At 38.0% G+C, this 14,020-nt stretch overlaps 1 protein-coding gene across 3 annotated transcripts in view; it reads left to right on the plus strand.

Annotated features, from left to right (window-relative positions):
* SYNE1 (spectrin repeat containing nuclear envelope protein 1) overlaps positions 1–14,020 on the plus strand; it is a 285,161-nt gene that overhangs the window by 262,555 nt on the left and 8,586 nt on the right. For 2 of the 3 annotated variants that reach the window (XM_069010651.1, XM_069010652.1), the window contains 12 exons: positions 1,739–1,921; positions 2,334–2,471; positions 3,206–3,397; positions 4,285–4,615; positions 5,459–5,527; positions 7,458–7,600; positions 8,449–8,575; positions 9,712–9,923; positions 11,399–11,599; positions 11,934–12,062; positions 12,430–12,642; positions 13,619–13,708. In XM_069010651.1, coding sequence (XP_068866752.1) covers positions 1,739–1,921; positions 2,334–2,471; positions 3,206–3,397; positions 4,285–4,615; positions 5,459–5,527; positions 7,458–7,600; positions 8,449–8,575; positions 9,712–9,923; positions 11,399–11,599; positions 11,934–12,062; positions 12,430–12,642; positions 13,619–13,708 — 2,028 coding nt within the window. The remainder of the gene's footprint in view (positions 1–1,738; positions 1,922–2,333; positions 2,472–3,205; positions 3,398–4,284; positions 4,616–5,458; positions 5,528–7,457; positions 7,601–8,448; positions 8,576–9,711; positions 9,924–11,398; positions 11,600–11,933; positions 12,063–12,429; positions 12,643–13,618; positions 13,709–14,020) is intronic. The other variant, XM_069010650.1, reaches the window with a different exon arrangement.

Consider the following 14,020-nt stretch of genomic DNA (forward strand, 5'->3'; position numbering starts at 1 on the left):
AGGTTTCTGCTTTAACTTTACATGTTTTCTATTTTTTTTTTCTCCATATCTGCACTTTAATTAAAAAAAAACAAGAACACACAACAAAAAGAGCTCATCAGACCGTATAAGAACCTTGCAGTTCCTGAGCACCGAGGTCAGAGATGGCTCTCATTGACTTCACTGTACAAAACCAACCTCCTTCCTCTCCAGTAGTTTATGGAGAAATGAAGAGAGGTTACAGGAAGGAATGCAACAGATGAATTCTTGTGTAGCTGAGAGTAGAAAATGGAAGGCAAATAAACAGCTGTTATTTTGCTGGAGAAGGCTTGGTAACAGGTGAAACAACTGCACACTTTTAGATTTCATGATCCTAGTAAATATAGTCATATTTGTGCCTCTAATATAGGAATACTTGTGCAATTTTAAATTAATTCAGTTCTACTGCTCATTTCATAGCTGCAAGCCCATTTGCTCCTTTTTGGTTGTCCCCTACCCAATTTGATGGCCATTCAGTGAAGAGAATAATTATACTGAGAGGACTCTACAGATTGTGATCTTTTTTGCAACCAGTTTCTTTACTTTCTTCTCCGGTATTACAGCAGAAATGTGCTTTTTTCATTTTTAGCCTTAAATGGTGCAATATGAAATGTATATATTTTTACACAGAAAACTCACCTCTTTAATTAAAATTTCTGTACAGAACTATATTACCTATCCTACTTCTACAGTCTTTATTAAGGGAAATTTCTAGTTTTGGAAGAGATTGACTGTTTTATTGTGAGGAATATCAGAGCAAGTTTGTAGAACTACAGTGGGATCCAAACCCTACTTGTATTCAAAAGAGAGCTGGTGTAATCTAGGTTTTTAAATCTTCCTTTGATTGCTTTTCTATTTCGCTGATGTGACAAGATACAAACAAGTAGATTTTTGAAAGAATATTCATTTATTGTTGTTGTTATTATTATTATTAAAGGTATTAATTCAGTCATTTCTCTGCAAGGTGCTTTCTCCAAGTTTCATGATTGCTAGTCACAATGTAAAACCCATGGACTAGGTCACTCGTGCACCTCAGCTGCGTCTCTGTCTCTTGTAACAGCAGAGCAAGCACCAAAAGTACATGGTGCAAACATTTGCCCAGACATAAGTTTGCATGGATATTTGTGATATTTTCTTTTGTGCAAATATTTTAAGGCAAAACTTACTTGTACACCAGTGTACTAAGTATAAAGAGATGTCTCATTCAGCACCATGTTTCAGAATAAACAATTGCTCAAATCTCTTCAATGTTTGCATTTCAGCAAATTCAATATGTGAAAAGAAATCCAGTGAAGCCACAGGAATCTTGTATTTCTGTTCCTTTTTTTTTAAAGAAAATTTTCATGTTCATTGTTTGTACTTCTCAAATGTGAAAGCATATAATTTCATAGAAAGAAGACTTTTTCTTTGGTACTTATTTTGCCTTTGTAATGGATATTTGTGTTGCAATTCTCATTCAGTGAACCGTGTCAGTTTCAAAATTTTTTTTTTGTTTTTTGGAGGGTTTTGGTTGGTTTTTTTTTTTTGGTTTTTTGGTTTTGCTTTTTTTAATCAGAAGGCAGTATCTCAACGGGGTATAGAGATGTCTCCAGTTAGTGGAATTTATTGGCTTACATAAGTCTGAGTGCAGTAGGGTCAAAATAAGGCAAGAGATCTATATAAGTATCCTGATTTCAGTAATCTAAAAGTCTAAAGGTGTCTTTTGTTCATACTGCTTTAGGCTTTCCAGAGACAAGTGCATGAAAGCCTGACTCAGCTGGAGCTGATCAATAAGCAATATCGGCGCCTGGCCCGGGAGAACCGCACTGACTCCGATGGCAGCCTCAAGCAGATGGTTCATGAGGGGAACCAGAGATGGGACAACTTACAAAAGCGAGTTACCTCCATCCTGCGCAGGCTAAAAGTATTCTTCCATTTTTAAGGCTTCAATTTCGCTACTCTAGTTATGAATCAAGGGTGCTTCAGAAGCTTTCAGTTTAATGCATTTGCACAGTGTTTTTGAGGAGATTTCTGTCTTTGGAAGAGGAATGAAGCTTATCAGTTCACTTAGTCCAAAGGAACCAAAGTACAGGCTGTAGGCAAATTCTTGGTGACATCAACCACCACCTTCCACACAGAAGATAACTTTCATAGGTCTGCGGATTGCAGGTCTAGATGGTGTTATTGAGAAGGGAACCTTGGAAAGCACATAGGAAGTGAAAGAAGGTGTACTGAGTTTAAATTGGGTTTGATGTGGATGAAAGTCATTTCCCCACTATTTCTGGGGATTTTCATGTTGTTGGTCATTTCATGCCACTCAATTTTCCACCCTCCAGCATTTTATTGGCCAGCGGGAGGAGTTTGAAACAGCACGTGACAGCATCCTGGTCTGGCTAACAGAGATGGACCTGCAGCTGACCAACATCGAGCATTTCTCAGAGTGTGATGTCCAAGCAAAGATAAAGCAACTTAAGGTAAAGAGTGATTGAGTAGTTACAGAAGGAGGGATGAAAGAAGGGGAGAAAAAAACATGCATGGTGGGAAAACAATTTTAAGAAACATTATGCAGAAATGCAGCATGATATGGTTCCTTTACTTGCAGGCTGAGACTTCAACCTCAACAGTTATGGGTCATGTCAGATTACAGTATGTACTTTTCTGTCAAAATATAAGATATTTGAGCTGTGAAAAACATAAAAATAAAGACACAGCTGTGATAGTGTACTTTCCCTCATCAAAATAGGAAGTGTTAATAAAAACTATTTATGTAAAGTCTCCATTATTGCTAATATCTAATAATAAATACATTTTTCAACCATTTTTGCATCAGAAAACTCCTTATCTGGAGAGAACAATACTAAAAGTCACATTTTCCAAAATTCCACTGTGCTAGGTTTAGCATCTGTGTTCGTTCTAGACATTTGGTCATTGGCATGACTTGTTTAGAGAAGAGCTTTCTTTCCAAATTCAACAAGTGAGGAATGAGCTGGTAAACCAGGACGTATCACTGGTTTTGGCTTGAAAGACTGTGGAATGCTAAATTTAATTTAATTGCGGAATTGTTGCTCATGACAAGAATATTTAGCACAATCCCTGTTTGTTACCCACACCATTCTTTCTGTAGAACTCCAGAGATGTGCATCCTTTAGTACCCAGCTTGTTGTCATGTTGATTTTGTTGATAAAGCACGGGCTTTTCTTTTACGCAGGCTTTCCAGCAAGAAATTTCACTGAACAACAGCAAAATTGAGCAGATAATTGTGCAAGGTGAGCAACTCATTGAGAAAAGCGAGCCCCTGGATGCAGCTGTGATTGAAGAAGAACTAGATGAGCTGCATCGTTACTGCCAAGAGGTCTTCGGTCGTGTGGAACGCTATCACAAGAAACTTATCCGCCTTCCTGTGTGTATATTTACATATGTTTTTACTTGTTTGGTTTGTTGCCATTTTACAAATGTGAGAATGAGGAAAGATGTTGAAATGAAGCCTACATAACTTTCCAAAAGTCCTGTGGTTAAGTTTTGTTGCAACCCTGACCATCTGTCTCCCTTCATTACATGCTGTTTGTGTCCTGTTCAGAGAGCAAACTGACGAGACCTGGAATTTCTGTAAATCACTATGAAAATCCGTGCAAATTGGAGATTTATAGAACTTTATTCATGGGGGTAGCACTGTGCTACTGGTCATAAGAACATCTCCCTGCACTGTCAGATAGTTTGATTGGCAGCTTAGTGAGGTTTTTTTTAAAAAAAAAAATTATAATTTTTTTTTTTCATCAGAAGATACAGAAATTTGTCTCCAGAATTGAACACAAGCTCAAAAGTAGAAAAGGAAAACAAAAGGAGAAAGTGGAAGGAAAACAATTTTTGGTAGCTCAAGTCCTGCTGAATGAAAGGAGCAAAATCCAGGGGTTTCAAAATATGAAATTAACATAGTGAGAGCAATGCTTATGATAAAGATCACTTACTCTTTCTGTTAATTGATTCCAGATGTTTTTCTAACTTAGTATTTGCATTGAAGTAATATCAGTAAAAGTCTGGAGATACTTAACCTTATGTGAGACTTTATGGTGCCTCAAGTAATTAAATGAGCTGGCACTTTGATCTTCTTTGTTGTTTTGTTTTTTTAGTACACCTTAAAAACAATGAAAGGAAAGTGCAAAAGGATGCAAAACGAACCCCCCCCCAGTGTGGCTGTCACCTAATGTTACTTTATTTCAGTGACCCAGGCTGACCGTGCAGTGCCTTTGCACGTTCCATTGATTGCTTCTGTTTGCGTTATGCTTCTAGCTAACAGATGACGAGCACGACCTCTCTGACAGAGAGGCGGATCTGGATGAATCAGCAGATCTCTCTGACATACGCTGGCATGACAAATCTGCGGACAGCGTTCTCTCCCCGCACCCCTCTTCCAACCTTTCGCTGCCTCTTTCCCAGCCCCTGAGGAGCGAGCGATCGGGGCGAGATACCCCTGCGAGCGTGGACTCCATCCCCCTGGAGTGGGATCATGACTACGACCTTAGCAGGGACCTGGAGACAGCCGTTTCACGGGCACTGCACTCTGAAGAAGACGGAGGACAAGAGAAAGACTTCTACCTTAGAGGAGCAGCTGGCATAGCAGGTATGGTGGCAGACCGTGTGCTTTGTTTTCTCTGAGTAAAAAAAAGGCAAACGTTACATATGTGATTACATGGCCAAGATTCTCATGGAAAAGTACTTTAAATAGCCCCTGGTGACTTTAAATAGTGTTTCCTAAGTGATCTCAGTGGCCTTTTGGCATTAGAGACAGTGATGGACATTCCTGGATGATGACAGCCTTGGAAAATGGCGAAGGCGTACATGATATGGCAGGGAATTGGCTGTGTATCTGTGTGTGAGGCCTGCCAGATGGGATATGTCATCCTTAACAGCCCTGTGTCCTAAGTTATTCTGACTAGAAGAAACTATACTGGATATGGCAACAAGTGCAGAACAAAGTAATGAAGAAATGCTGTGAGAGAGACCCACAGAGAAAATCATCAAGCGTTTAAATAAATCCTAACTCAGTCCTTAGGCAGGCAAGACTCCAGCAAATGAGTGTTTAGCCTAAGGTGGGATCTTGGGTCTTGCTCTCCACTGAAGTTGGAAATCCTTTCTAAGTGTTTGTGCTTTGTGTATTAAATCTTAACATGTGAAAGTGCCCAAATGGAGCTAGTTGTGGGATAAGACATACCAGTGTCTTTTACTCTGATCTTGTGGCTGTCTTTTGCTTTCCAGGTCATTGCTCTGAAAAGAGTCAGGTTTTCCTGGATTTTAAGAGACTTTGTAGCAGGCTTCCTGTGTTTCAGTCTTCATCTTTTTTTTCTCCAGAGAGAATGTTTGCTATTGGAACCATTTATATAATCCATCCCATGAAAAGGACTCCTGCTGTAAGGAGACGGCCATTGCTAAGCCATCAATTCAGATTGTGCTTTTATGTTTTCAGATGTAGAGATCCCTGAAACTCTTGAGGCCTATGTAACACTCACAGAAAATGCCCTCAAAAATATCTCTGGTAGGCATCATAAAAGTCTAAGCATAGCCAGATGCAAATACCATGGTGCACAAGCATAACTTCTTTCTCTTCTCTTAGCATCTGCTATCTTTTCACAACTTACAAGATAAATATTTCTTACATGGCAGCATTGGCATCCTAACTTAGAAGTATCCTCCTGCTTTACTATGCACTTAAAGGTATCATTAGGGGCATGGATGAAATGATGTCTGAACTATTAGCCTTGCCACCTTGGCTAAGTAAACTAAACTGGTCTGATTGGTCTTTTTTCTCTGATGTCCATCAACTGGACTAATACATGGTTACATCTTAAGGCAGAAGGAAAAGGTATAGAGCAATACCTAATTTTTCAGGCTTGCATTTTTTTTTTTTTTTAACACAGCCACATCTTGGATTATCATGCAGATATAAACTTTTCGGTTAGTTGTTGTTTCATGGGATCAAAATGTCAAGTAGAGGTACTGTCTTTATCTTAGTCTCATATATTGGAAAATTATTTTCTTTTCTCATTGCACAAGATTAAACCTGCTGTCTCATTTGTTAGATGATTCTCTTGGAGGAATTAGATGCATTTGAAATACCTTTTCTCATGATTTCAAAGTTTTCCTCTTCTAAAATAACGACTTCATTGCAAACAACAAACATTTAAAATCTCAGTGTCTGTGACACAAGCCTCAGGTTCACCACCCATTTTTATTTACTTCCCAAATTAGTGAAATAATATTATTGATTAAGGGTATAAGTAATACCCTTAACAGCAGTAATAGCAGTACTTAGCCAAAAAATGTTTCATTTTCTGACCTGTGAAAATTTTTCAAGTAATGAGCAAAAAGCAATGTTGAGCACTTTGTCCTGTCCATTTGGGGTGTTCTATATGAAAAAAGATTATTCATCCAAGAGGCGCCATTTCCTGTAATTAGTTGGACAGAAGGCTCTTCTTCTCTATTCCTGTTTTTAATTGTGTCTTTATGAATGAATTCAAACTGTCTTTGTAAACAGATGGAAATCAGGCATAGTGATAGAATATGGATAAGAAGGATCTCATGTGGTCCTCTAGGCTGCAGCCTGCTTCACATTAGAATTGTCTGTAGCTAATTTTTATCACAGAATTCAGCTGACCTCTAAAAGGAAAATACAAGTTAGTCCTGCTTCAAAAACACTGATACAGGTTCCCAATAGCTTGAATGAGTAATACCATCTTGCAGATATGTTAAGCATGATCTTTCTCAAGTATCTAACTGGAAAAATACTGTGAATTTTGCTGCTTACTGTGGTTGCCCAAATCAGTCATTGACTACTTGCTGTGGGCCTCCAAGATGTCCGGTCATCTATGGATTTTGACAATGATTATAACAGTCTCACTTAGCATTTGTAAGCCACTTCTAGTCTTTAAAATTGTATACAAATAGGATCCTTTTATGGAGATCCAAATTCTGCTGCTTTTTAGTGGAGAGGAATAATACAAAGAGAAATGAAGATACCAAATTTTTATATGAATTTAGATCATACAAATGGAGATTTGGGTTACAGGGTTTTATTTGACGGTATTTGAAAGGGAAAAAGATGTTTTCCAAAATCAGTGAGGTTAGCGTACACTTTGCTGAGAACTTTCTCTTTAAAAAAAGGCAAGGCATTCAATGTGGGGGAAAAGTCACTTCAGAGTAATTTGCAAGCCTACTTTAAACTGTGGACTCTTCTCTAGATGCTTATGGCAAGCTTGTTCGTTGGCATCATCTTCTGAAGGTTGCTAACACTAATGTAACTAGTTACCACTTACCTTTGACATTGTAGCACTCATACCGCTGCCGCCACATTTTCTCCTTTACTCTCTAATCTAAATAGTATTCCTAATATCTATTCTGCCTGGACAAGGAAAAAAAATCTTTGGAAAAATTGGGGTGACAGTCACTCTTTTTTGGTTGTGATACAGGTGAACCAGGTGCCCTGGAAGCACATATCCGACAGCTGGACAAGGCCTTGGACACCAGTCGTTTCCAAATACAGCAAACAGAAAACATCATCCGTAGCAAGACACCCACAGGACCAGAACTGGATTCCACTTACAAAGGATATGTGCGTGTGTTTTGGAGCCCCAGTCAAATATGCATTTCAAGCTTATCTTAGCTTTGCCATTGAAGGAAATACAGCTGCTTCAACAGAGCAATTAGCTGTAACTGCTTCTCAGACTCACTCATATGGTTGCTACCCTTAATCACATGCTATTGTTGTTTATGTTATTATTGTGTTTACAATAGTATAAGATTAGAGGAACATGACTCTCAGGAATTTATTTTCCTATTACATTGTTGCAGATGTCTAGAAGTACTTTCTCACACATGCTTTTACCCATCTAATGATGATACCCTTGTTTGAATTTCCTCTGCTTTTAAAAGCAGGTTTTATAGCTTCAGGCACAGTATTGTTAATGAATTATTAACATGCAACATAGAAACAAGGTTGCATGTATGGAATCCCTGATTAAAAAGCTTTCTCAGAGAGGTTTTCTGGAAGATAAATCTCTCTCTAAGCCACTCAAGTAATTTTATTACAGACAGAATTTAAAAATTAGCTGCTTGAATGCATAATAGTATTTCCACATTTAGGTTAATTTTCTTTATTGGTCTTCTAGTGTCTTTCCCATAGTGTCTTAAAATGCAGAAAAGATGGCACCTAAGACATCTAGATCGATTTGGCATAATGGCACTATGCTATTTCTGTTTAGTCTTAACTTAAGCTTTAAGCCTTTATTGTCTCCATGTACTTTTTTTGTAGGATCAGCACAGATTTTTATAATAATAGATTTTTTTTCTTCACACTTATACTTTTGGAAATTTCTCTAATTTGCATTGTAATTCACGCTGCCCATACAATTGGTCCTGTACACTGCATATTGAAAAGGGATATTTTGTTTGTTAACACAGATGAAACTGCTAGGTGAATGCAGTGGAAGCATAGACTCTGTAAGAAGGCTTGGATATAAACTGAAGGAGGAAGAAGAAAAATTTTCAGGACTCATTAACATGAACAGTACTGAAACACAAACAGCTGGTAAGTAACATGTAGTTATTTGATGAACAGCAATTATGGAATGTAGCAAACATGCAAAGATTTTCTAAATAAACATTGGTATTATTTGCTGACATATATATTTACACGACTGACTGTTACCATGTTCTGTTTAACATCTTTTAATAGGAATAGAAAGAAATAGTAAGTAATACACACTCCTTGTGTATGCCCTGGGAAGAGTTTAGGCATACAAGTCCATTTTAAGAACCCCTTCATATCATGAGGCATAACCCTAAGCCTTTCAGAAAGTCCCTATGGATGCAATGGGTTTTTGTTGTAAGACTTCTCATGAAAAAGGTTGCTTATATTGCTGTACAAAACACCTAAGTCAGCATTTGTTTCTTCTAATATTAGCTTTCACCTCTAAGATTATCTGCCTACAGTAAAGAAATTTATTTTCACCTGATAGAAGTATTCACCTAATTTTAAACATCAGCTGTAGAACAAGAGATACTGGATTGTAAAAACATGGATTTATTCCAGAGACTATAAAGGCATCATCTCCATTCTAAGCTTGACAAAATATGCTACCCATATAGTCTCTTTTATTTTGTTTTAAATTTTAAGTTGATGGAATGATACAACTTGTCCTTCTACCATAGCATTTCAAGATATCTAGCAAGAAGAAATAGCCCCTAATTTATTTCTTTTTAGTGCAGGTGTTTATCCAATGCATCAGCAGTAGCTTAGGCAAATGTAGTGAGCTGTGAAAATTAAAGTGTGATAGGCACAACTACCTATGAAAATAATATCTGGTTAGTTAGATATATTCAGATTTCTTGTCTGGTTTGCACTTATGGTCATTTAAGATGTCTTTTTTTGCCAGCATAATCTGGTTTTAGAGACCTGCATGTATCAGCTTAATTCTGCTCATAGAAGTCTGACATTAGAAAGCAACAAAATTGCCTGCTGACTGGAATCATCAAGATTCTTCATTCTTTCTCTCCAACATCACTTTCTTCAATCTAACTTAGTTTTTAATGTGGTTAAAGTTTGTGGCTTAGGGTTTTTACAGAGCATCTTTTTGTCCTGAACAGTATTCAACTCATGCAATTGTGTCCATGTAGCTAGCGGATTTTTTTGGCTTTTGTTGAATTTAGTGTTTGTAATTCCAGGTGTAATTGAAAGATGGGAATTAATCCAGGCTCAAGCTCTAAGCAAAGAGCTGAGGATGAAGCAGAACCTTCAGCAATGGCAGCAGTTCAACTCTGACCTTAATAGCATCTGGGCTTGGTTGGGAGAAACTGAAGAGGAGCTGGAGAAGCTCCACCGCCTTGATCTCAGCACTGACATACAAACTATTGAGCTCAGAATTAAAAAACTGAAAGTGAGTTTTACTGTTTTTTTCTGTGAGTTACCTTGTAAAACTGAATGCAACAGGTATGTTAAAGAGGTTGCAAATAATTGCGGCTGGTTTGCCTCACATAGCAGGCTGCTGCTGATAAAGTAACTGGGAAAGTGATTTTCTGAATCACCTTTTGGCAGGAAAATGTACCACTTGCAATCCAAATGAAGTTTTGGAATAGTAATTCCGTGTCAATTCTGTAGTTCCAGAATGTACAGAAAACTCCTGATATCACCCAAACTGATGAAATAAAAAAAAGTGCTGAGTTAGATCAATTCTCTTCTACTCAAATAGGTAACAAAAAAGGTGCTCCAAAAGAAATGCCTCTTTGAGATATACAGCTTTGTGTGGAGGAAGGAAAGAGTCCAAAGGGGTTGTAACCTACCCAGTGACAACAGTGCAACATAGGAAAAATTTGATGCCCCTTTGCAACATTCCTTTTCTTCTTCTGTCATCTCAGGTGCATCAGGATCTGAATGTTACTTTTTCATCTCTCTCATATATTTTACAGCTATAAAGATCTGCAAATGTGGTGGCCCACAACTTCACATTCAGTTACTAGTATCTTACAAGCGTGGGCAGGAAAATATGGGACCCAATGTCAAAATGCACTGTGCTTCATGCCAGGGATGTGGTGAACAGACAGTAAAGGCTGTTTCCAGCAGTGATCCATGAGAAGCATGTCAATGCTGATCTTCACTGTAATCCAAATATAGCTGCCATAAGTACTACAAAGGTTACTGTGACATCGTGCTTTTCAGTAAATGCTGTAATGTAGGTGGAAAACGGGACATTTCATAAGAATTCTGTTCTTATCTCACCCCCTCTTTGAAAGCCCATTAGTACCCTCCGAACCAGAGGAGGTGGGGTTTCTTTTGTGGCTTCCAATGTAAACAAGTCAGAGTTTTTATACAAGCTGTGCTTCTATAAATTGAAGTTCTTTATACTCTTTGTATGTTTTTCTTTCTCTCAGTAAAAGCTTTTCTTTTAAAATACTGATGACAGCAGTTTCCACTTGAAAATATGTTGGTTTTCATGTTAATCAGCAAAACTGTGAAGTGAGGGCAAAAGTTTTATTGTGAGTTCAAATAGAGTTGTGCTACGTCTTTAAATTTTGTTGGACCTACTCTGTCTTTAAAATATCTGAAACATGAGCCAGATCTTTAAAATTCAACTCTGACTTCAGGCTTTTAAGACTTTACAAGTTTAATTGGCTTGGTCTTGTTTATGCTCACAGTAAAGTTTTAGTAGATGTTAAAGAGTGAACGTTTGCAGAGTCACAGAGTGAGCACAGAAATTTCATATCCAGAGTAAAAGGACATGTTACAGTATGGTGCCTTTCTGCAGCTGCTGATGGCAAATCATTGCAGTCTTGTGGTGCCTTCTCTATTTTTTTTTCCCTGAAAGTCATGTTTTACCAATTTCCATTCTTTCTTCCCCTTTGTCTTATCATCAAGGAGCTGCAGAAAGCAATTGATAACCGCAAAGCCATCATCTTATCCATCAATCTGTGCAGCTCAGAGTTCACTCAGTCAGACAGCGAGGAGAGCAAGAAGCTCCAGGAGCGCCTGACTCAGATGAACGTGCGCTGGGAGCACGTGTGCGGCATGATCGAAGAGTGGCGCAGCTCCTTGCAGGATGCATTAATACAGTGCCAGGTTTGTACTGTGCCTGTTTCAAATTGTCAGCCAAAATATAAACCATTTACTTATCTGGTGTGCTCACAATCCATCTGAAACTTGCCTGTGGAAGCCAAAATACAGCTTTGGTGTATGTTTTTCTCAAGGATGCACCTGTGCTACCTAAAACATCTCTTTACAGCCCAATATTTACTAAATTTGTCATCTCTGGAATATTATTCTAATATTCTATTGTACACTTGGTAGAAGTTACTCTATTTAGCTAGTAGGACGTATCAGAGGATAAATTAAAAACCTGAATTTGACTGGAATATTTTGCTACCCTATTGAAATAATGATTCGTCATTTGCAGGATTTCCATGAACTGAGCCACAGTTTGCTGCTTTGGTTGGAGAATATTGACAGAAGAAAAAATGAGATTGTGCCCATCAATCCAAACCTGGACTCAGAAATACTGCAGGATCATCACAGACTTCTGATGGTAGGACTAAAATCACCCTTTTCTCTCCCAAAACACATCACCAGAGAAACATCTAATCAGATTTCTCTTTCTCTTGAGGGTTAGCACTGTACATTGTGTACTAACACAGAGCTGTGGGACCCATGTCAGTGACTGACTTTACCTTGGTAGGGAGCACCACTCACTTTCATTAGTAGCACAACACATGATTTTAAATCTCAGGCAACTACTAGGCTTCTGTATATCTTCCTGTCAGATTAGAAATTTGTATTGCTTCTCTTTTCTTTCCATTTCTTTAAGTGTTGAGTTTTGTGAGTTCTAGCTTTTTTCCTTTTTTTTTTTTTTTTTAACTGCTGTTAAAAAAATTTGATGCTTGCCTTGGCAACAGCAAATCAGACGTGAACTGCTGGAGTCTCAGTTGAAGGTGGCGTCGCTGCAAGATATGTCTTGCCAACTGCTAGTCAATGCTGAAGGCAAGGATTGTCTCGAAGCCAAAGAAAAGGTACATGTCATTGGAAACAGATTGAAGCTCCTCTTGAAAGAGGTCACACGTCATATTAAAGACCTAGAGAAAATTCTAGACATTTCAAGTAGCCAGCTGGTAAGTCACGTCTTTTTATTCCATTCTCTCCGCATGCTTCCTGCTGTTTTGACTGTCTTTCTCTCAGCAGTGCTGTTGGCTGCTCTGTTTCTGTGGTTTGCAGTGCTTATCAAGATGGAACATGTAATCTTTAATACCATAAAGTAATCTTAAACTTCATAATGTAAATATCTCTTCTGATATGATGGGGTTTTTTAATTCACTAATATTTTTCTGTTTGGAATAGCAGTAATTACTGAACTTCTTGGTTTGTTTACCCTGCTATTACTGAATCAGTCAACTGGCAAAGTATATGAGATAATTATTCCAGTTGCAGTACTGAAAATTACCGTGTGCCAGTTGTCACTGGAAAGGATGTTAATGCAAACTCTGTCAAAGAGAGGAAAAAAAAGCATAAAATAAATTCTGTAGGAGTCTCTCATATGTGTCTCTTAGCTTTGAGCTATAGTCCAAATCTTCAAATTGTTGTGCATCTCAGGGTGTGTGAGAGGGAGTTACACATACATCTTTGCAAGCAGTGACAGATATAAAGCAAAGATTTCAAGGCTCTCCTTTAGTTAACCTTTTTTTAAAAGTCTTGAATTAGTAGGAACTTAAAGTACAAGAACTCAGCTCTTCACTCCTTCTAGTGTATTTCTGCCTGTTTATTTAAAATCATGGTAATACCAAACTCTTCTTGTAATTCACAGCCAGTAAAGAACAACTGTATTTTCCCCTGTATTGACTTGGGTGGAAAATATGTCACCTAAAAAATAATGAAGTTTTAACTACTGTTTGCTTTTCTTTTCCTTTAGGGCTGACAGAGAAAACATGTAATGCCTTAGTCTTTTAAAAATTTGGTAACAAAATTTAGCTGCTTTATTTTATTTGCCTTGGAAATAACTCTGCTGGAATTTCACTTAGGGTAATTTTTGTAGTTTGCTTATCTGTACAGCTAGTTGCTGTATTTCTGAGCTCCGTTCCTTCTGAACTTTAGGAATTGTCCTCATGGTCTTCCGATGAATTAGACACATCAGGCTCAGTGAGTCCTGTATCTGGAAGAAGCACTCCAAGCAGACAGAGAACGGTAATTTCATGTCATTTATTTTCTTCCACCTCTTGGGTGGGAGCTCTAGATGTCTACAGCAATTCTAGCCAGCTGGAAGTCACCCCTTCTCACTTGTTAGGAAAGGAAATGGCATAAACCAAAAGCAAAACACAGCTGCTTTCCCCAACCCTGCTGCATATCCCATCCTGCATGAAACCAGAACTGGTAAATACTATCTGAAACCAGGGCTGTCAGTGTGGTTGGTTTACCATGGTATGGCATGTCGTGTCTCTTGTATTTTGCTCTAGTGATGGCAGCACCCCAAAGTCTGGTCTTGTCTGGTATAATCAG

The sequence above is a fragment of the Aphelocoma coerulescens genome, chromosome 3 (assembly GCF_041296385.1).
Source record: "Aphelocoma coerulescens isolate FSJ_1873_10779 chromosome 3, UR_Acoe_1.0, whole genome shotgun sequence".
In the NCBI taxonomy this organism is placed as follows: Eukaryota; Metazoa; Chordata; class Aves; order Passeriformes; family Corvidae; genus Aphelocoma; species Aphelocoma coerulescens.